Raw genomic sequence first — 23,674 nt, forward strand, 5'->3', positions numbered from 1 at the left:
GCTGATTCTTTCAGTTCTCGCTGACTTTTCTTCGGAATAATATGGTCCTCCTCTGAGAATACTTTTGGACTTATTCATTACCAAAATGTTGCGGGTGGTTGTGGAATCTGCGTGTGGCATCCCCAAAAAGAAACTCGGAAACCCTGATCCAATTGCTGCTGTTGTGTTCAGAGGTGAGATGCATTCAAGTAACTTATTATTTTGTCTGTGGAAAGTGCTTTTAGGAGACTTGAAACTCATTTACTCATTATTTTATTATTGTATTTTTTGTAATTTTGCCTTAAATGTTACTATATCCCGCTTGTACTTGATTTTAAAGTACTTAATGTGACTATAATGTTGTGGTAATAATGACTTTTGTCCACATTAATGACACCACAGTTGGAAATTTTGCCACCCAAGTTGTCTTTTTCCATGACATAATGGTGCTTCTATAGTAAAAGAGGCTATACCTTTTGTGATTTCAGGTGAAAAGAAGAAAACCAAAGCTGTTGACAATGAGCTAAATCCCACATGGAATGAAGTGAGTGCAGTTGTGTGACATACAGATCTCGGAAATGATGACTCCTGTGTTCACTCCTGTGTTGACTCCTGCGGCTCATCCTGCGTCTTTTTCATGTTGTAGGTGCTGGAATTTGATCTGAAGGGTTCTGCCTTGGATGCGTCTTCACTCATCGACGTGGTTGTGAAAGACTACGAGACAATCGGCAAAGACAAGTATGTAAAAGTATGGGACTGGAAAATCCGATGATACATGTTAGATTTTCCAAAGATTTCCATGAATGAGAATTAAAAAGCACAAATGATTGGTTTATTCAACACTCATTTGAATATATTAATTAATTCATTCACCGAGGGTGGAGAAAGACAAAATAAGAAGCCCAAAAGTTACCACTTCCACAAAAAATAGGAGGAGAACTCATTCATTTTCTACCGCTTATCCTCACAAGGGTCACGGGGGGTACTGGAGCCTATCCCAGCTGTCTTCGGGCGAGAGGCGGGGTACACCCTGGACTGGTGGCCAGCCAATCACAGGGCACATATAGACAAACAACCATTCACACTCACATTCATACCTATGGACAATTTGGAGTGGCCAATTAACCTAGCATGTTTTTGGAATGTGGGAGGAAACCGGAGTACCCGGGGAGAACATGCAAACTCCACACAGAGATGGCCGAGGGTGGGATTGAACTCACGTCTCCGCGCTAACCACTCGACCGCCGTGCCGTTTTTATCATTTCCATGGTAAAAATTGTAAATAATAAGCCCTTTTTTCTTGGTTCCAGCATTTTGCTTGCAAGATATGTTTCGATGGATGGTATTGTTCCGTTTCCGATGCTTTTTGACACGGACAAAAAAAACAATGCTTTCAATTTCAATTTGTTTTTCTGTATTTCACAGTGAAATTCAAATAAGCCAACCATTTTTGTTTAGTGACCAAATGTTACACTGTTACTCAGCTACAGTGGAGGGTGTTATGTATTTTTAGAGAAGTTGAAAGTAAAAGTAAAGGGAACACTGCTACAGTAATCTCTGTTATCATGGTTTATCATGGTTTCCAAAACTACATTACTATATATATCACTATATTGACAGTTACTATGGTACCCATTATATCATTGGATGGTCATATCACCTCGTACTTTGGTACGTGACTAAAAATAATAAAATAAAGTAAAAACAATAAAATAAATTATATTAGGAAAGCGGGCTGCACGGCGACCAAGTGGTTAGCACACAGATCTCACAACTGGGAGACCAGGGTTCGATTCCACCCTCGCCCATCTCTGTGTGGAGTTTGCACGTTCTCCCCGTGCATGCGTGGGTTTTCTCCGGGTACTCCGGTTTCCTCCCACATTCCAAAAACATGCTAGGTTAATTGGCCACTCCAAATTGTCCATAGGTATGAATGTGAGTGTGAATGGTTGTTTGTCTATATGTGCCCTGTGATTGGCTAGCCACCAGTCCAGGGTGTACCCTGCCTCTCGCTCGAAGACAGCTGGGATAGGCTCCAGCACCCCCGCAACCCTCGTGAGGATAAGCGGTAGAAAATGAATGAATGAATGAAATTATATTAGGAAAGCGGGCTGCATGGCGGAAAGTAGTTATCGTGCAGACCTCGCAGCTATGAGACCAGGGTTCGATTCCACTCTCGGCCATCTCTGTGTGGAGTTTGCATGTTCTCCCCATGCAGGCTCCAGCACCCTCGCGACCCTCGTGAGGATAAGCGGTAGAAAATGAATGAATGAATGAATATTAGGAAAGCAGGAAGTGAACAAATGTAACAGTTACTGATTGTAAAAGTACCAGATGGAGGGGTAGGATTTAATAAGCTTTGCTTCTTCCTACTCCTTTTGGACATGTGGAACTGTGAACTGATTATGTGATGCATTCAATTGTAATCTGATGCATGTTCAAATGAAATAAAACCATTACCATTACCATTTTTGTCATAAACAAAGAGGGGTTTAAACAATAGCTTGCAACGCGTGGACAAGGCCTTAATCACACAGCTCACATTCCATTTCCAAAATCAACATCACAGATCTCATCGTCTCCTTAAAGCGGCGTGATATTGATAATTCTATCACAGCCTTACTAGTGACAAGCCATTGCAGGCACTCTTGCTCGATCCCGCACTGGTGCGTCTAAAGCAGGCAGGGGTCATGGAAAAACATCCCAAACGCTCCTCCCGACAACACTGATTTGTCCAGTTCGTAATCAAGAAGCAGATTTATTTCCCCCATCCTGTGGAGGGAAGTTGACAAAAGTGCAGCGATTCTCTCCTTTTAAGGCAGCATTCCTTCAGAGTGCAGCCATGAGGCGGACAATGCTTCTTGTTCAAGGACTCTACAAGTCTCAACTTAACCACAATGTGCTCACTGCTCTAGGAAAACATCATATGACTCTTATCCACATTTCCTCAGGTGAATTTAGTTGGCTTTTATTATGCCGGGTCAAATTCTGATTCAAATAGGCATATTTCAAAACGATGATGAATCATGATTCATTTGTTTGAATTTAAATGTTTCAACATTTGCCAGCGCTGTTAATAATAAGCTGTAGTAAATAATAAGCTTATTAAATCCTACCCCTCCATCTGGTACTTTTACAATCAGTAACTGTTACATTTGTTCACTTCCTGCTGTCGATAATACAGTTTAAGGGTTTTTTTTTTAAATAATGTACATCGTATGGAGGCTTTGGTCGGCAATATAATTATAAACTAAATAATAAAATAAAAAAAAAATCCAAAAAGTAAAAAAAACAAACAAAAAAAACCCCTTCAATTATATTAGGAAAGCAGGAAGTGAACAAATGTAACAGTTACTGATTGTAAAAGTACCAGATGGAGGGGTAGGATTTAATAAGCTTTGCTTCTTCCTACTCCTTTTGGACATGTGGAACTGTGAACTGATTATGTGATGCATTCAATTGTCATCTGATGCATGTTCAAATGAAATAAAACCATTACCATTACCATTGAATGGCAAAGTTGACCCCAAATAGGAGAAGAAGGAGAACAATATCAAGCTTGTAAGAGGGTTTGGAAAGGGTGTGGTGGTGGGGGGGTGCATGAATCCAAAATAGACTGTACTGTACTGTACTGTAAAGCACTCCACTAAGTGGAACAAAAATCCTGTCCCTTATTGGGGGGGGCATGGCAGCAAATAATTGCAAAGTACTGTACTATGCTATCACACTGACACCCCGTAACTACTTTTCAAGGAAAATCTAACTTTTTGAACCCAAGTGAGGTCGTAAAACTGATATAAGCCGCCCCCCTCTTTCTAAATATAGACATATGGGTACAGAACGCCACATGTCTGTGGTGTGGGATAATTGTTACCATCTTATGTTGTTTCCTATGCCATGTTTTTGTTATCTTTGGGGCTTCTTTCTGCATCGAGTGCTTTTTTGTGACACAGAAAATAGGAATCTGTACTGTACTGACTCATAATTCCTATTTTGTAATCACGGAGGTGAAGAAGTGGAATGGGGAAGTGTGAAACGGTCCACTAGCCATGGTAACAAGCAGTTTCCTACTACATTGACACACAGCAACCCCCCACCCACCACACACACACACACACACACACACACATACCCCCCCAAGCTCACGCAAATAACGACACAAGATTTCACACAGTTTGTTATTTCTTACTTGCTTTTCAGGTTCATTGGTTCTGCAAAGATCTCTTTAAAAGACCTGGCGGGTGGTGAGGTGAGGTCACTGCCGTCTAAGAATGTGCCCTTGAGCAATGAGAAGCAGCAGCCTATTGGGGTAAAACAACAACAACATCAAAATGACAAAAAAAAATCATCAAAGTTCTTCAACCGCAAATATTTCTATTCTATTTTTGATGTCTTTTTTTCAGGCAACTATTAGTTTGCTCATCGGGTATGAACCACCTGGGGACGAAGCTGATGGAGGGGTGTCCCATCTGGATAATGGTAAGAACATCGAAGACTTTATATTAGGGATGCTTCCATTCATAGGAGGATTTTCCATAATAAACATGTCATCGGCACATTCCAAGATGACCACACAAAATGTTTGCCGTGCGGCACGTAGGGTTGCCGACACCCGTATCGAGTCAACAAGGGACGCACTTGGGCGCAGGAATCAACGCTAATCTATAAAACCTCAATTACAGACAGATAGCTTTAGCTAGCTAGCTAGCTAGGAGTAAAAAACACTGCTCCTCCGCATTGCAAGGAGCCAGATGAAGCGGCCTGGGTCAGGATGACTCCCAGACCCGCTGGGAGCTGGACAAAGTGGGAAGGGGCAAGTCTGGGGGTCCCTGCTTAGGCTGCCACCCTCCCCCCGATAGGATGACCTCGGATAGAAGATGGATGGATGGAAAGAAAATAAGTCTTTATGATTGGCACAAACATTTATCTATCACAGCATCATAATGCCAGATGCGTGGTGGGATACATTGTTGTTGTCAATGAACTTTAATAAATAAGAAATAAGAAATAAGAAGATGGATGGATGGAAAGAAAATAACTCTTTATGATTGGCACAAACCTTTATCTATCATAGCATCATCATGCTAGATGCCCGGTGGGATACATTTTTGTTGTCGTCAATGAACTTAAATAAATAAAATAATAAATAATAAAATAAAAAAAGAAGAAGATGGATGGATGGAAAGAAAATAACTCTTTATGATTGGCACAAACCTTTATCGATCACAGCATCATAATGCTAGATGCCCGGTGGCATACATTGTTGTTGTCAATGAACTTAAATAAATAAAATAATAAATAACAAAATAATAAATAATAAAATAAAACAAGAAGAAGATGGATGGATGGAAAGAAAATAACTCTTTATGATTGGCACAAACCTTTATCTATCACAGCATCATAATGCCAGATGCCTGGTGGGATACATTGTTGTTGTCAATGAATTTAAATTAAATAATAATAAATAATAAATAATAATTAAAACATTCGACTGGTACTTTATAATGAGCTTTTCAAGTTATTTGTACTTTTGCCAAAAGCAATGTTGATCATTTAGCATCTCTTTGGACCACAGGAGCCTTTGAGGAAGGTGATGAGGGGGATGCTGATGCGGAGGCGGGGGGTCAGATGGGAAGCCCAGCAGGTCTGGGCTCGCCAAGGCAGCCTGGCCACAAGCCGATCCGCATCAGCCGCAAGAGGCACCGAGCCCTGGCTAATAAGGCTCAGGATTTCCAGGTATTGTGTCTTGGCTGGAGTGCTGGATATGAATCACAGGCGTCAATTAAGGGGGGGGGGGTTGTACCTTTAATCACCTGAATGACAGCTGTAAACACTAACGGCTTAGACAATAACATTGTCCTTCTACATTTCAATTGGGAATGACTATTTCACCAAGAAAAAAGTGCCTTCTAGATCCGTGTGCGGGTGATTGAGGGTCGACAGCTGCCTGGCAACAACATCAAGCCTGTGGTGAAGGTCAACGTGTGCGGTCAGACGCACAGAACACGAATAAGAAGCGGAAATAACCCTTTCTTTGATGAGGTACGGGATGGAGTTCATTGGTTGCCTTTTACTGTCTGCTTTGGACATCATCTTTATCTTCTTCTCCTTGTCAGCTTCAATAACCTCGCTTTTTCTGACCTATTTCAGGACTTTGATAATGGCGTCGTAGAGTTGTTGATAGATTAGTTGATAGATTCGTTTGATGATTGGATTTGGAGGAGTTTGATTGGGCTGTGGGCTGCATATATCCAAACATAAAGATTTTAAAGTGAAAAACAACACATTTTAAAGTTTTTCCATAAGCCATAAGGCTGCAATGACGTCAGCCCCCCTCTGGGCTTTGGGCTCCGAGATCCTCTGGCCCCCTCTGGTGGGTAGAGGCAGCATTGAGTGTTTTAGCTGTTTCTTTGAGGTGGAAAAATTTGCAAATGAGACGGCGGGCGAGTGGTTAGCGTGCAGACCTCACAGCTAGGAGACCTGGGTTCAATTCCAGCCTCGGCCATCTCTGTGTGGAGTTTGCATGTTCTCCCCGTGCATGCGTGGATTTTCTACGGGTACTCCGGTTTCCTCCCACATTCCAAAAACATGTTAGCTTTATTGTCCACTCCAAATTGTCCAGAATGTGAGTGTGAATGGTTGTTTGTCTATATGTGCCCTGTGATTGGCTGGCCACCAGTCCAGGGTGTACCCCGCCTCTCGCCCAAAGACAGCTGGGATTGGCTCCAGCACCCACGCGACCTTCGTGAGGATAAGCGGTAGAAAATAAATGAGTGCTCCTCCTATTTTGTGCGGAAGTGGTAACTTTTTGGCTTCTTATTTTGTCTTTCCCCACCCTCGGCCATCTCTGTGTGGACTTTGCATGTTCTCCCCATGCATGCGTGGGTTTCCTCCCACATTCCAAAAATATGCTAGGTTAATTGGCCACTCCAAATTGTCCATAGGTATGAATGTGAGTGTGAATGGTTGTTTGTCTATATGTGCCCTGTGATTGGCTGGCCACCAGTCCAGGGTGTACCCCACCCCTCGCCCAAAGACAGCTGGGATAGGCTCCAGCACCCCCTGCGACCCTTGTGAGGATAAGCGGTAGAAAATGAATGAGTTCTCCTCCTATTTTGTGTGGAAGTGGTAACTTTTTGACTTTTTGACTTTTTGTTATTTTGTCTTTCCCCACCCTCGGCCATCTCTGTGTGGACTTTGCATGTTCTCCCCGTGCATGCGTGGGTTTTCTCCGGGTACTCTGTTTCCACATTCCAACAAAATCTAACAAATCAGATTTGACTATGAAAATCCTTCGTGGAAGACAGCTCATGTCACATGATGTTGGCTTTTTCCTGCCGCATTTTCTCCTCCGATTCTTAAAGGTCATGGATGTTTGCTTGTTATTTATTGGTCCTCTTTCTTTTAGATGTTTTTCTACAACGTGAACATGCTCCCTTCAGAGCTGTTGGATGAGACCATCGGTCTACGGGTGTGTACGGTTTTACAAATGAATAGTCGCAAGTCTCAGGCTTGTTCAAACTTCATGAAATCCTGTGTCTTTACTTTGTAAAGGTTTATGATTCCTTCTCCTTGAGAGCTGACAGCCTAATGGGAGAGTTCAAGGTAAGGCCGTGCGACTTAAGTTAAGGACTCCTGCACTTTCGTTTGTAGCACTGACGTACTGTTCCTTTGTTCCCCAGCTGGATGTTGGCTACATCTACGATGAAGCTGGTCAGTCTGCACGCATTCAGTGCAAGATGTTTGCTACTCAGGATGTACAGTATACAAAATACAATATCATATAATATAAAAAAAACAGCAAATTAATGGGACACACCAATTCCACCTAGGGCAGAATTCCACAGAGGGCAGAAACCAAAATGCCCCCCTCATGATGACACTTCTTGGGTGTAACGATGTTAATAATAACAATAATGATAATAACAATCCCACATTCCAAAAACATGCTAGGTTAATTGGCGACTCCAAATTGTCCATAGGTATGAATGTGAGTGTGAATGGTTGTTTGTCTATGTGTGCCCTGTGATTGGCTGGCCACCAGTCCAGGGTGTACCCCACCTCTCACCCTAAGACAGCTGGGATAGGCTCCAGCAACCCCTGCAACCCTTGTGAGGACAAGCGGTAGAAAATGTATGAGTTCTCCTCCTATTTTGTGTGGAAGTGGTAACTTTTTGGCTTCTTATTTTGTCTTTCCCCACCCTCGGCCATCTCTGTGTGGACATGTTCTCCCCGTTCATGCGTGGGTTTTAATGGTACGCTGTGTTCAGGTCACGCCGTTATGAGGAAGTGGCTCCTCCTGAGTGATCCGGACGACTCCGGCTGCGGTGCCAAAGGTTACCTGAAAGTCAGCATTATCATCGTGGCAACTGGGGAAGAGCCACCGGTGCGTGTACCCGTCAGCTTTGCTATTATTTCTTATGTGGTTTGGCTCCTTATATATGTAGCACATAATTATGAAGAACATTTGGGGGGAGGGTTCATTTAACTTCATTATTTATTATGTCTATTAAGTTTTAAGTTTTATGTTGATTCAATTAAAAGTGACGGATTCGCCTTTATTTAAATCCGTTTTACTTGGTGAGGGTGTCATTTAAATCATGAAATAATTTCTGTATTTACTTTTCAATTTGTGTTTTTTTTGTTTTGTGATTTTTAAAATTTATTTTGGTCCAAAATATATATATGTATTTTTTTACATTTCCCTTGAAGGGGGTTCATTCAAATTAATTTATATTTGTTGTATTTAATTTTGTATTTGTTTGGTATTTATATTTTTTTGTAATTTTTTTTAATCTTTTGTTGTTTTTTTTGTCTTTTTTTGTTCCTTGGTGGGGGTTAGTTAAAATTAATGAATGTATTATTTTCTGTACTTATTTTTGTATTTTTTTGGTATTTATATATATTTTTGAATTATTATTGTAATTTTTTCTCAAGTTTCACGATTTTTTATATGTATTTTGCTTGAAAATGTATATCTTTTACATTGTCCTTGTTATGGGTTAATTTCAATTAATAATGGTTTTGCATGTTTTGTATTTCTTATTTATTTATTCTATTTATTTATCGTTATTTTATTTTATTGATGAAATGAAACAAGTCGTTAGTGTGACCAAGCACAGTAAAATGTTGATGCATTACTGAATAAAATGTGGATTTGCCGTCCCTGCAGACGGAGAGGAGATGCATGAGTGAGGAGCAGGACGACATCGAGAGCAACCTTTTGGTTCCGGCAGGAGTTGCAATGCGATGCGCCACTCTCAGCCTCAAGGTGTACCGTGCCGAGGACATGCCGCAAAGTATGGCATCAGAAAGTACTACACTGTGTTGAATTTCTTTCAGAACGCTAGAATGTGTTCTTTTCTTTGTTTTTGCCTTTTGCAGTGGATGATGCATTTGTGCAAACGGTAAAGCAAGTTTTTGGTGGGGATGGAGACAGGAAGAACTTAGTGGATCCATATTTGGAGGTCAGCTTTGCTGGGAAAAAGGTAAGTCACACATGTGTGCAGCCCAGAAGTACTTTTTACTTCCTCACCATGACATTCTATCATTTTAGCTGTGCACCAAAGTCATTGAGAGAAATGCAAACCCCGAATGGAATCAAATGGTTCGCCTCCAAGTCAAGGTAGAGTGTATGATGATGATGATGATGGACATGAGACGCGGTCTTTGAACTAACCGTGATGTGCTGTGCTGGGTGCAGTTCCCGTCCATGTGTGAACGCATCAAGTTGACCATGTTTGACTGGTAAGAGCTGAACAAACTTTTTCACACAGACAATAGCGTCACAATAGCTGACATCTCACCTGTCAATCATTGCTCTCTTGGCAGGGACCGCGTCAGTAAAGACGACGCCATTGGAACGGCATTCTTAAACCTGAGTCAGATGTCCTCCGCGGGCGGCGAGCTTGAAGGTAAAGCGGGTAGTTGCTCTAGGTTGTCTTCAATAAGCCCCCCCGCAGAGAACATGAGCCATGTACTGTAAAATGGATGAAATTTGGGGTTTTTCTTTATTTTTCTCAAGTTTCTTGGCGTCCCGGTGAGTACTGTTGTGTATAGTTGTAGCCCATTCATGGACGTGGAACAATATTTGGTAAAAGCCCAAAAGCCTAAAATCAGTTCAGAAAGTGTATCATTAATGATATGACAAATATTGCATTCAATAAACTAATAATAATAACAATAGTATGTATGAACATCTAGTAATTCAATCACATCCAAAATAATTTAATTTAATTTAATTTAATTTAATTTTATTTTATTTTATTTTATTTTATTTTATTTTATTTTATTTTATTTTATTTTATTTTATTTTATTTTATTTTATTTTATTTTATTTTATTTTATTTTATTTTATTTTATTTTATTTTATTTTATTTTATTTTATTTTATTTTATTTTATTTTATTTTATTTTATTTTATTTTATTTTATTTTATTTTATTTTATTTTATTTTATTTTATTTTATTTTATTTTATTTTATTTTATTTTATTTTATTTTATTTTATTTTATTTTATTTTATTTTATTTTATTTTATTTTATTTTATTTTATTTTATTTTATTTTATTTTATTTTATTTTATTTTATTTTATTTTATTTTATTTTATTTTATTTTATTTTATTTTATTTTATTTTATTTTATTTTATTTTATTTTATTTTATTTTATTTTATTTTATTTTATTTTATTTTATTTTATTTTATTTTATTTTATTTTATTTTATTTTATTTTATTTTATTTTATTTTATTTTATTTTATTTTATTTTATTTTATTTTATTTTATTTTATTTTATTTTATTTTATTTTATTTTATTTTATTTTATTTTATTTTATTTTATTTTATTTTATTTTATTTTATTTTATTTTATTTTATTTTATTTTATTTTATTTTATTTTATTTTATTTTATTTTATTTTATTTTATTTTATTTTATTTTATTTTATTTTATTTTATTTTATTTTATTTTATTTTATTTTATTTTATTTTATTTTATTTTATTTTATTTTATTTTATTTTATTTTATTTTATTTTATTTTATTTTATTTTATTTTATTTTATTTTATTTTATTTTATTTTATTTTATTTTATTTTATTTTATTTTATTTTATTTTATTTTATTTTATTTTATTTTATTTTATTTTATTTTATTTTATTTTATTTTATTTTATTTTATTTTATTTTATTTTATTTTATTTTATTTTATTTTATTTTATTTTATTTTATTTTATTTTATTTTATTTTATTTTATTTTATTTTATTTTATTTTATTTTATTTTATTTTATTTTATTTTATTTTATTTTATTTTCCCGGACGCCTCCCTGGGGAGGTGTTCCGGGCATGCCCAGCCGGGAAAAGGCCCCGGGGCAGACCTAGGACACGCTGGAGGGACTATGTCTCACGGTGGAGCTGGAGGAGGTGGCCGGGGACCGGGAAGTCTGGGCTTCCCTACTAAGACTGCTGCCCCCGCAACCCGGACCCGGATAAGCGGAGGAAAATGGATGGATGGATGGATAATTGAAAGTTTTATTAGTTTTTATTTATTTTATTGGAAAGTATTATTAGTATTATTATATTAATACCATAATATAGTATTATTAATAATACTATAGTAGTATAGTATTATTAATATATTATTATACTTAGTATAAGTATTATTATTTCATATGTAATTTAATATTACTCATATTTAGAATATTTTAATGAAATATAAGAAATATACACACATATAAAATTGTAGTATAATTGATTATTAATCCTAATATCGTTTATATGACTTTAAAGTAATATAAGTCGGGCCAGGGCCGTTGACAGGCGGGGACAGATGGGTGTCTTGTCCCGGTGTGTGTGTGTGTGTGGCGACGGGGCACTTAGATCGATCAATTAAAATATTTGATCGAGATTAATTGCACTTTTTGTCCATAGTTAACTTGCAATTAATCACACTTAATCGCAGCTAGAAATACGTATGTTTTTATCGATAATAAGTAGTGGAAATCTCTCTGTGGTAACATATTCAATGTGCAACTACAACGATAATTACATCAAATTTTATGTAAAAGGATATCAATTTTGGAACTTTGGGCCATTATTTAAATTAATACTATTTAATACTATATTTAATATTATATTTAATACTATATTTTGTATTACTATTTGTCTTTATTATTAGTATATTAGCTCTTAAACTCGCCAACAAATGTTCAGCAAATACAAAAGTTTTCATTAAACACATTTCACCACCAGACCAACATTTCATTAAAAATAAAAAATATATAAATTATGTGCACCTTTACCTGGATCTGCACCAAATGCCTTCGTCCTTAGCCCGTGTCTGACCTCTCGCTCCTGCAAAGTTTTATGAAAAGCGGGTAAGTGTTTCCAAGGTAATCCTGTTGAAACAAAGATGGCTATCTTGGTGGAGGTCTTCCTGGAATATTTCTCAAGGACTGGCGTCTTTAAACGCATCATCTCGTTTCCTTTCCAAACAGAAACACAAGGTGAAATTTCCAACACCCTGTCTGAATGTACGTAAGAAATCATGCTCAACAGCCTTAGCGGATTTTTCAAGACTTTGCAGCTCACAGTTGCATGTGTGTGTGTGTGTGTATGTGTGTTACAGCGTCCCTTGAAGCAAGCGAGACTGGCTTCCTGCCGACTTTTGGGCCATGTTATGTCAACTTGTATGGCAGTCCGAGGGAATTCACCGGCCTCCCTGACCCATACGACGACCTCAACCTCGGCAAGGTCAGAAAAATCTAAACAATCTCAGCATGGAAACGTTTTAATGATTCGCGAATGTGCACTTGCAGGGCGAAGGCGTGGCCTACAGGGGGCGGGTCCTTGTTGAGCTGTCCACTCAACTCGATGGAAAGGTTGACAAGAGCATCGACGATATCTCTAGCGATGACATCCTGGTGGCACAGGTGTGTAGCGTTATTCGAATGTAGACGGCATGCTAATGCTAACTGATGAATGTGTGCAGAAATACCAGCGGAGGAGGAAGTTCTCTCTGTGCGCCGTCTTCCACAGCGCTTGCATGCTCCAAGAGCCGGGCGAGCCCATCCAGTTTGAGGTCAGCATCGGAAACTATGGGAACAAGCTGGACTCCACCTGCAAGCCTCTGGCGTCCACCACCCAGTACAGCTTTGCCGTGTTTGACGGTACGAAAGTCTTATTATACTCATTCATTCATTCATTCATTTTCTACCGCTTTTTCCTCACAAGGGTCGCGGGGGTGCTGGAGCCTATCCCAGCTGTCTTCGGGCGAGAGGCGCGGTACACCCTGGACTGGTGGCCAGCCAATCACAGGGCACATATAGACAAACAACCATTCACACTCACATTCATACCTATGGACAATTTGGAGTGGCCAATTAACCTAGCATGTTTTTGGAATGTGGGAGGAAACCGGAGTACCCGGAGAAAACCCACGCATGCACGGGGAGAACATGCAAACTCCACACAGAGATGGCCGAGGGTGGAATTGAACCCTGGTCTCCTAGCTGTGTACCTATTGATTTGTCCTAATCAAATATAATGACATTACTACTACCACATCACTACTACCAGGAGAACCAGAGTATAGAGGGGAGGGAGCCACCTTGCTGTGGCCCAGCAAGGTGCACTGTATTCGGGCATGTGCTCCGAGCAGCTGCTGTGAGGGCAACGAGGTCTCTGGTAAACTTTGCACTTCATTGCGCTGCTGCTTCAGGTGGCTGATAAAGTTTTTTAGTGTGTTCGACGGGTAAAATTAGCATGCAAAATGTCTTCCTCGGAACTATAAGTCGCACCCCGCCTCTCGCCCAAAGACAGCTGGGATAGGCTCCAGCATACCCCCACCCTAGTGAGGATAAGCAGTAGAAAATGGATGGATGAATACCGTATTTTCTGGACTATAAGTCGCTCCGGAGTAAGTCGCACAATGCCAAAAATTCATAATTAGGTAGAAAAATAAACAGAAAAAGTGTCCAGTGTTTATGTAACTTAAACAGTTTTTTTATTTAGAAGTCGCTCTGGAGTATAAGTCGCAGGAACAGCCAACCTATGAAAAAAAGGGCGACTTATAGTCCGGGAAATACAGTAGTTTGCAAAATAAATTACCCGCAAAAAATGCGACTTATACTCCAGAGCGACTTATAGTCCAGAAAATACTGTATTTACAGTGCTTCTTTCACAGGTAACCACTACTATTACCTGCCGTGGGCCGACACAAAGCCTGTCGTCACCCTCACGTCCTCTTGGGAAGACATCAGCCATCGCTTGGACTCTGTTAACATTCTTCTCTCTATTGCCGAGCGCCTGGTAAGATGAAATGCAGGGCAGACTTTTTTTTATTGGCAGCACTTTCTAAAAATATAATTGAAAAAGAAAAGAAAACAAAAAAACAGTAAATCTATAATAATAATAAATAATAATATTAATTAAAGTTGAAATATTAAAGAAAGAAGTTAGAATATAACAGGAAAAAGTCAGCATAAAGCATAAAGTGTAAATATTAGTGAATTTACATATCAAATAAAATACAATGTTATGCCAATAAAGTTGATAAATTCAAGTGGACAATTCATAAGAAGAAAGCTGAAATTTTTGAAAAACATACACTGTAACTTTTAGAGAATAAAGTAAAAATAAATAATAATTAATAATAATACATAAATAAGAGCTGTAATATTTGGAAAATTAGGTTGTAAAAGGTTGGAAGGTTGGAAAAATAATGTCATTTTAGTAGCATAAAATGTAAATATTAGTGAATTTACATATCAAATAAAGTACAATGTTGTGCCAATAATATCATGAGAATAAGTCACGATTTTAAAACAAAAAGGTTGGATTCTAATGTGCATTTTTACTAGAATAAACTCGTAATATTATGAGGAAAAATAATGTCATTTTAGTAGCATAAAATGTAAATATTAGTGAATTTACATATCAAATAAAATACAATGTTATGCCAATAAAGTTGATCAATACAAGTGGACAATTAAGCTCATACCAAAGTACGAGGTGCATTATTTAAAAAAATATATATATATAAAAAACAACAACCTTAAACTTTATTATGGAAAGCAGGAAGTGAACAAATGTAACAGTTACTGATTGTAAAAGTACCAGATGGAGGGGTAGGATTTAATAAGCTTTGCTTCTTCCTACTCCTTTTGGACATGTGGAACTGTGAACTGATTATGTGATGCATTCAATTGTAATCTGATGCATGTTCAAATGAAATTAAACCATTACCATTACCATTACAATTCATAAGAAGAAAGCTGAAATTGTTGAAAAACATACACTGTAATTTTCAGAGAATAAAGTAAAAATAGTCAAAAAGCTTGAGCAAAGACCTACGCCGATAAAACACTGCTTGCTTTTGGTCTTTTTTGATGTGAACGTAGGAATCCAACCTGTCCGCTTTAAAAACGGCCATCCAAGCTAAAGTCTCTGAGGCACGACTGCTTGAAATTCGGCTCAAACTCATCGATCACATGCTGGAGGACTTGAAGAGGTAAGGCATGGTGGATGTGTTGTGGGATCATATCTTGCGTGCGTCCAAATGATACGACATTAACAACATTTCTTACAGTTCCCAGCTGCCCACGGTGGAGGACCAGCCCAATGTGACGACGCTGGATCTTCAGATGAAAAGCATGCGTGATGCTGCACTGGATAGCCTCCGACAGACGGCCAGCAGCATGAGAGAGGACGTCACAGATGTCAAGGCCACTGTTAGTGACATTGAAGACTGGTTGGACAGAATCAAGCAGCTGGCAGATGAGGTCAGTAAAAAGATGCCAGATTGTGTCCTAATACTTTTGGACAGTACTGAACTACTAAATATCTCCATCAGCCTCAGAACAGCATGCCTGACGTGATCATCTGGATGTTGCGAGGAGAGAAGCGAGTGGCGTTTGCCCGTGTGCCAGCCAACCGCATCCTCTACTCCAACTTCAGCGAGCAGGCATGCGGCAAACACTGCGGACGGACTCAGACCATCGTCATGCAGGTACTGGACCAGCTACCCGGTCTCCCATCACCGAGCCTTCTTTACTTCCATCTCTTCAAGTTCCTTCTTTAAACGTGCCGCAGTACCCCATGGACAAAAGCAAAGGCGTCAAGATCCCCGTCCAGCTGAGGGTCAACATGTGGCTCGGCCTCACTGCACATGAGAAGAAGTTCAACAGCTTCTCCGAGGGAAACTTCAGCGTCTATGCGGAAATGGTATCAAATATTCCGATCGTGGCATGTGTGACTTTTTTTTTTTTTTTTTTTTGAGCGCATTGAAAACATGGCGGTTTTTGTCTCTAATGTAGTATGAAAACCAGGCTCAGGTGTTTGGGAAGTGGGGGACCACCGGCCTGGTCGGTCGCCATAAGTTCTCCGACGTGACAGGAAAAGTGAAGCTCAAACAGGAGCGATTCCTGCCACCACGCGGCTGGGAATGGGAAGGCGACTGGTTTGTCGACCCCGAGCGATGGTATGATGAACAAACACGACATTGAATGATGTTTTTTAGCCAAGACAGTTGGGGTAGGTAGGAGACGTTTGAAAATGCTAACAGGAAGTAAACACTGTTGGTAATACACAAGGTCAGGGAGCAACTTAGATTGGCAGGGAGCAATTTGGAGGTTAAGGTGACATGCATTGACAGGGTACACCCTGGACTGGTGGCCAGCCAATCACAGGGCACATATAGACAAACAACCATTCACACTCACATTCATACCTATGGACAATTTGGAGTTGCCAATTAACCTAGCATGTTTTTGGAATGGCCGAGGGCGGAATTTAAATCGGGTCTCCTAGCTGCGTGGCCTGTGCAAACTAACCACTCCTCCACTGTGCAGCTCTGATAATTATATTTAATTATATTGTTATAGTGAGAGCCCGAGTGTCACACAGCCGATTGTCATCTTAACCAACCAAATGAACGCCTCTCATCGCCTTTAAATGTAGGACTGGGATGCCATCAGAGGCCACCATGCGTCATTCACCACATACGCCACCTGGCGGGACACTTCATGTGTTCCTGACAGTTACATTAAACACAGCAGCAGGCTAATCCAAACATCTTACTTGTTTTCCACCAGCATTCCTGATCTACCTGGCCAAATAATAGGAGAACCTTTGATGGAATATCCATTTATTTACTATATATTACTATTTATTTATTATACATTATTATACCAGTGGTTTAAGTCGTCATCAGACTTCAGACTTGCATTGTTTTGTGACTCGGATAAATCCAAAAAGTCCTGTTTTTTCATGGTACTTTTCTGAAAATTAATGTCATTAATTATTTCATAATTAAATATAAATATTTTATAATTAATTATTTTAGAATTAATTAATCTCATCTAGTTCTCGTGGACCCAACCTTGTGCATCGTGGGTTGGATGTCTTGTTTTGGACAATATAGCACGGAACAAATTAGCCAGTTTGTCCTGGACTGTATTGTTCATGTAAAGGACACGCTCACATTAATTGGAAACGTCTTTTGTACACTTTGTAGGAAAGATAAGATAAGCTAAGCTAAGATAAGATATGCCTTTATTAGTCCTGCAAGAGGAAAACACCTTCATATCTGCACATTTCCTCTATTAATTGGCAGAAATCATAATTCATAGCACAGGAAAAATGAAATGAGCAACACAATCACAGGAAATGAAAAACCTCCAGCAATGTTTTGGTCTCCTTGTCCCCCCCCCCCCCCCTCCCCACCAGGGCTCATGTACTGTAAATAGTTTAGAGTCACATGTTGGCTTCTGGGCTCTTTTACAGCTTGTTGACAGAAGCCGACGCCGGCCACACAGAGTTCACCGACCAAGTGTTTCAGAACGAAACACGTTTCCCCGGTGGAGAATGGAAAGCTGCTGCAGAGCCCTACACGGATGTGGTACGTACGGCATATACCCATCCCCGACACACACACACACACACACACACACACACATACACACACGAACAACCTGTGTCAACACAATGCCAGCAATGCAGGTGAAGATTATTGCACAAAAGCTTGTCTGTTCACGCGTGCTTCCCTTGTTATCACTTTGCTCCGTGCTATTATGTCGTCGGTCACGGTGCCAAACCCACACAGATTTTTCACACGACCGCAGCTCGCCTTAGATTGTTGTGAGTTTTTTATAACCATTAAACACGTTGTTTTGTTTTACTTCCTCTTGCTGACCTTCAGATACCAGTGATGACGATCAATGGTGACGTGTCCAGTTTTATTGGCCCACAGCACTTTTTTAAAATATCATTGGAAAAAAAAGAAAACAAAATAACAGTGAAAATATAATAATAATATATTATAATAAATAATAATAGTAATAATAAATTATTTCAAAAATATTTTAAAAATATTATATTAATTAATATTAATTAATATTAAAATATTAAAATATTAAAGAAAGAAGTTAGAATATAACACAAAAGTCATTTTAATATTCTAAGGAAAAAACACATCATTTTAATAGCATAAAGTTGAAATATGAAAGACAAAATATCTTGTTTTTTTTTAAATATTATGAGAAACAACAAAACATAAATAGTAAGTTGTAAATAAGAGCTATAATTTGGAAAATTAGGTAGTAAAAAAAGTTATAATATTATGAGAAAAAGTCACAATTTTAAAAGAAAAACTATGGATTCTAATGTGCATTTTTACGAGAATAAACTCATAATATTATGAGGAAAAATAATGTCATTTTATTAGCATAAAATGTAAATATTAGTGAATTTACATATCAAATAAAATACAATGTTATGCCAATAAAGTTGATAAATTCAAGTGGACAATTCATAAGAAGAAAGCTGAAATTGTTGAAAAACATACAATGTAATAAAAATAAATAATAATAATAATGGATAATAATAAATAAATAAGAGCTGTAATATTTGGAAAATTAGGTTGTAAAAAAGTGATAATATAAAGAGAATAAGTCACAATTTTAAAAGAAAAACAATGGATTCTTATGTGCATTTTCATGAAAATAAACTTGTAATATTATGAGGAAAAATAATGTCATTTTAGTAGCATAAAATGTAAATATTAGTGGATTTACATATCAAATAAAATACAATGTTATGCCAATAATATCATAAGAATAAGTCACAATTTAAAAAGAAAAACGATGGATTCTAATGTGCATTTTTACAAGAATAAACTCATAATAATATGAGGAAAAATAATGTCATTTTAGTAGCATAAAATGTAAATATTAGTGAATTTACATATTAAATAAAATACAATGTTGTGCCAATAAAGTCGATAAATACAAGTGGACAATTCATAAGAAGAAAGTTGAAATAGTTGAAAAAATCCTTAATTTAATGAAGTAAAAATAGTTAAAAATTGCAATTAAGCTTGTCGGAAAGATGATGTCATTTCAGAGGCAGAGATTTTGAATATTATTAAACAACAAACAACAAAATACAAGTTGTTGGAACATTAGGTTGGGGGAAAATTATTCTTATATGAGATATAGTATATGGCTCTATGAGATATACGTATATGAGATATGAACCATATGGGTTTGTTTGTTTATATATGTGTGTGTGTGTGTTGTAGAATGGAGAAAAGGCCCAGAGCCCCTCGGAGTTGGAGTGTCCCCTCGGATGGACTTGGGAAGATGAGTGGACTTTTGACAGCAACAGAGCCGTGGATGAGAAAGGTAAAACCAGGAAGCAGAAATGTGACGCGAATCCTTCATGACTGTTTCATCCGTAGGTTGGGAGTATGGCGTCACCATTCCACCCGAAGATAAACCCAAATCCTGGGTGGCGGCAGAAAAGATGTACCATGTGCATCGCAGGAAGAGGCTCATCAGACCCAGGAGGAAGATATCTGATAAAACAGTCGTCGAGGTGAGGAGTAGTTGATCATTACCGGGCTGATTTGACATCACCAATAAGTAGTAGTGATGTGCTGGTAATGTCAGTAATGTCATCATATTTGATGAGGACAAATCAATCAAATCCTAATTGGTTCCAGTCCTACTTGCCTCCATGTGTGCATAAAGTACAGTAAAAAAAATATTAAATAAATATATAATATAAAATAATAAATAATATATAAATATATATATAAATATTATATATATATATAATATATAAATAAATAATAAATAAATATATAAATAATATAACATATAATATAAATAATATAAAAAAATATTATATAATAAAAAGTTAATAAAAAAAATAATAAAAAAAATTATCGGTACCATATCGGTCTTGAAAAGCAGAAATGTATTGGTATCGGTTTTGAAAAAAAGATATCATTCATCTCTAGTTGATGTGTAAATAATAATAATAATAATAGTCACAATCTTCATTCTGAACGAATCCTTCTCCTCGGCAGAGGCGCGAGACAGGGGAAGGCTGGGAATATTCTTCCCTGATTGGCTGGAAGTTCCACAGGAAAGAACGCTCCTCTGACACGTTCCGCCGTCGACGATGGAGGAGGAAAATGGTGCCATCGGACCGCATCGGGGCCTCCGCCATCTTCCGGTTGGAAGGCGCGCTGGTGAGTATACCATTACCATCCAATGACATAATGTGTACCATAGTAAGTGTCAATATAGTGATATATATAGCACATCATGACTGGTTCAAGACTCTTCATCCTTGTATTTAGCAAACATCAACTGCTTGTATTGTTTCTTGAATTGGCTCATCGTTGTGCATTGTTTGAGGTCCTTACTCAATCCATTCCATAGTTTGATTCCACATACTGAAATGCTATGGCTTTTTAACGTAGTCCTAGCATATAAGTGTTTCAAATTTAGTTCTTCCCTGAGATCATATTTCTAAGTATTGGATGACATTTTAGCTAATTGGTTATTTTTAGCCTAATGCATTATTTTAGCTGTTTGAAGATGAACTATATCAGCAAGTTGAAGTATTTGTGATTTTAGAAATAAGGAGTTAGTATGTTCTCTGTAGGCGGCATTATGAATTATCCTTACTGACTGTAAACTTCCTAAAGAATCTTTGTAAAAAAATGCATGTTATGACTTAATGCCATCATATTCTAACTTTATTCCCAAAATATTTATCAAATAAATGAAAGATTCTTTAAATATTATTTTTTATTTAAGTACTCCTCATAATATGAGGAGTTTATTCTTGTAATGTTTCTCATTAGAATACAATTTTTTTCTCTGAATATTTTGACTTTATTCTCATAAAATTACAAATAAAACAAAATTATTTTTAGCCTCATGCATTATTTTGTTGAAGTATTTGTGATTTTAGAAATAAGGAGTTTGTTCTCTGTAGGCGGCATTATGAATTATCCTTACTGACTTTTTTTCCAAAGCAGTACATTTAGCTTTTATAGTTATTAGCCCATATTTCCACACAAAGAACCAGAGAGCAATAAAGAGTGTGGAGTGATTTCTGATTTAGAAGTAATTTTGCTTTATTCAATATTGAAATATTTCTAGCCACCTTATGTTGTATATTTGTAATATTGAGACATATTTTCATTTATTGTGATCTCCAGAAATTTATTCTCCGTCAAAAGAGAAAGATGTCTCATGTAACGATTATGGATGGTGGGAAAAATTCCCTCAAAGTGCCCTTTTCCTTTAAAGCGCTCCCTTACGTGTGTTTCGTTGACAGGGCGTCGATGTTGACGAGAAGGCCAGTAAAACGGATGCCGCTAAACTATTTGGAGCCAACACACCCACAGTTTCCTGCCACTTTAGCCGTGAGTCGTCCCGTGTCAGATAAGCACATGCCCGCGGCCGCTGATGCTGATTGAAGCCTTTGTGCTCCTTCGCACGCCGCTTCCTGGCTGTACCTTTTTCATCTTCAGAATAGCTCAGCAATGCAGGTCTGATTTCTGATATCACTGATGTCATGTTCAGGGTCATACCGTTATCAGCTGAGAGTGTACGTGTACCAGGCCAGGAATCTCTGCGCCATGGATAAGGACAGTTTCTCAGGTAAAGAAAGAAGAAAAAACACCAAAATGGAGGACACTTCCTGATTGACTTCCTCCTGTGCAGATCCTTACGCCCACGTGTCATTCCTTCACCTGAGTAAGACCACAGAAGTCATCAACGCGTCCTTGAACCCCACGTGGGATCAGAGTCTCATCTTTGAGGATGTGGAAATCTACGGAGACCCGCAGACCATCGCTCACAACCCCCCGGATGTGGTTTTGGAGCTTTACGACAGCGATAAAGTGGTTGGGTTTTTGGTTTTTTTGGGGATACACATACAGGAATGTGGATCACGGACTGTGATAAGACATATCCAAACCTTTATCTTCTGTAGGGTAAAGATGAGCCCATGGGTCGCTGCCTGTGCCCTCCGGTTGTCAAAGTCAAGCTCAGTGGAGCAGTTACCCCCAAACTGAGGTGGTACCCCGTTAGCAAAAAGGAACGCAGTGCTGGAGAAGTACTGATGGCGGCAGAGCTGCTGCTGAAGGACAAGGTAAGTTTCAGTCCAATAATCACCACAAGGTTAGCATCCCCAAAAGATTCAGTTAGATCAGGGGTCTCAAACTTAATTTACCTGGGGGCCACTGGAGCTAGGGTCTAGGCGAGGCTGGGCCGCATCAGGTTTTCCACAAAAAAAACAAAAAAAACGCATTTATTAAAAACAGAAAAATTAATAAACTTTGCTTTGGTTCCGATTTTCTACAAGAAAAGCTCTGATAAAACATTCCACTGTCCTCAAATATCTTCATTTTTATTTTTCTACACAAAATAAGATCAAGAATAAAGAAAATCAATTAATCAGTAATAAATAAATATAATAATAATAATTAAAAATTAAGAAACCATATATAGTCGGTGGATAGACAAATTATTTTTTTCAAATTAAAATGAACAAAGCATTATTAGAGCCCTGTAGACATGACAAAACACGACTATAGTCACATTTATACTTTTTTTTTAAATTTACAACATATTGCGCAACTGCAGGGTCTTGAGACACATGCTAACTCGCAAACTAGAGAGCTAGCGACCTAAACGGTAGCCTCCAAGTTATTTCCTTTAAACTTAAAAAGCCAAAAACTTACCACTTCCACACTGTTAGGGAGGATAACTATTAACAGTTATTTAACCTTTAACGTGAACATTAATCAAACGTAATATTTTTTTCTGGGTACATGATACCATACAGCATCCATATCAAACTTGCGCGGGCTGCACTAACATTAGACTTTCGTATCAAGGCGGGGGCCTCAAACTAGTGTCCTGTGGGCCGCATTTGGACCGCGGGCCGCATGTTTGAGACCCCTGCGTTAGATGGAAATTGAAGACTTCAGAAAATCGAACACTGCTACAAATAAATAATAAATAATAAATAATAAATAATAAATAATAAATAATAAATAATAAATAATAAATAATAAATAATAAATAATAAATAATAAATAATAAATAATAAATAATAAATAATAAATAATAAATAAAAAAAAGACAAATCTGTCTTGGAACGCACAAAGTTATCGTTATGGAAAAAAGGATAATCCCTCATAAAACTTTAAATCCAATTAAATCTATTCCAGAAACCCAGCCAATGGCAGGGCACATATATTATGAGGAGCACTCATTGTCGGGCACACTTTGTCAGAGTCACCATTGGCTAACGTTTGTCGAAAAGCGAAATATATTTCAGCCTGAAATATGGATACCACATTTTACAGTTTTGTTTTTGTTTTTTTCTGAATCAG

The 23,674-nt window shown here is 37.6% G+C and overlaps 1 protein-coding gene across 6 annotated transcripts in view; it reads left to right on the plus strand.

Annotated features, from left to right (window-relative positions):
• myofl (myoferlin like) overlaps positions 1-23,674 on the plus strand; it is a 61,342-nt gene that overhangs the window by 28,050 nt on the left and 9,618 nt on the right. For 4 of the 6 annotated variants that reach the window (XM_058064867.1, XM_058064870.1, XM_058064866.1 and 1 more), the window contains 34 exons: positions 15-173; positions 468-523; positions 626-717; positions 4,180-4,288; positions 4,383-4,458; positions 5,555-5,715; positions 5,893-6,021; positions 7,388-7,450; positions 7,534-7,584; positions 7,662-7,692; positions 8,250-8,365; positions 9,152-9,278; positions 9,364-9,467; positions 9,536-9,604; positions 9,683-9,726; positions 9,811-9,893; positions 12,468-12,503; positions 12,599-12,723; positions 12,789-12,902; positions 12,962-13,139; positions 14,156-14,280; positions 15,372-15,481; positions 15,560-15,752; positions 15,824-15,979; positions 16,063-16,194; positions 16,287-16,450; positions 17,755-17,869; positions 19,550-19,652; positions 19,709-19,845; positions 20,342-20,506; positions 21,607-21,694; positions 21,855-21,932; positions 21,996-22,177; positions 22,267-22,425. In XM_058064867.1, coding sequence (XP_057920850.1) covers positions 86-173; positions 468-523; positions 626-717; positions 4,180-4,288; positions 4,383-4,458; positions 5,555-5,715; positions 5,893-6,021; positions 7,388-7,450; positions 7,534-7,584; positions 7,662-7,692; positions 8,250-8,365; positions 9,152-9,278; positions 9,364-9,467; positions 9,536-9,604; positions 9,683-9,726; positions 9,811-9,893; positions 12,468-12,503; positions 12,599-12,723; positions 12,789-12,902; positions 12,962-13,139; positions 14,156-14,280; positions 15,372-15,481; positions 15,560-15,752; positions 15,824-15,979; positions 16,063-16,194; positions 16,287-16,450; positions 17,755-17,869; positions 19,550-19,652; positions 19,709-19,845; positions 20,342-20,506; positions 21,607-21,694; positions 21,855-21,932; positions 21,996-22,177; positions 22,267-22,425 — 3,759 coding nt within the window. In that variant the 5' untranslated portion in view covers positions 15-85. The remainder of the gene's footprint in view (positions 1-14; positions 174-467; positions 524-625; positions 718-4,179; positions 4,289-4,382; positions 4,459-5,554; positions 5,716-5,892; positions 6,022-7,387; positions 7,451-7,533; positions 7,585-7,661; positions 7,693-8,249; positions 8,366-9,151; positions 9,279-9,363; positions 9,468-9,535; positions 9,605-9,682; positions 9,727-9,810; positions 9,894-12,467; positions 12,504-12,598; positions 12,724-12,788; positions 12,903-12,961; positions 13,140-14,155; positions 14,281-15,371; positions 15,482-15,559; positions 15,753-15,823; positions 15,980-16,062; positions 16,195-16,286; positions 16,451-17,754; positions 17,870-19,549; positions 19,653-19,708; positions 19,846-20,341; positions 20,507-21,606; positions 21,695-21,854; positions 21,933-21,995; positions 22,178-22,266; positions 22,426-23,674) is intronic. The other 2 variants (XM_058064869.1, XM_058064871.1) reach the window with 2 other exon arrangements.

This window comes from Doryrhamphus excisus, chromosome 2 (genome assembly GCF_030265055.1).
Source record: "Doryrhamphus excisus isolate RoL2022-K1 chromosome 2, RoL_Dexc_1.0, whole genome shotgun sequence".
In the NCBI taxonomy this organism is placed as follows: domain Eukaryota; kingdom Metazoa; phylum Chordata; class Actinopteri; order Syngnathiformes; family Syngnathidae; genus Doryrhamphus; species Doryrhamphus excisus.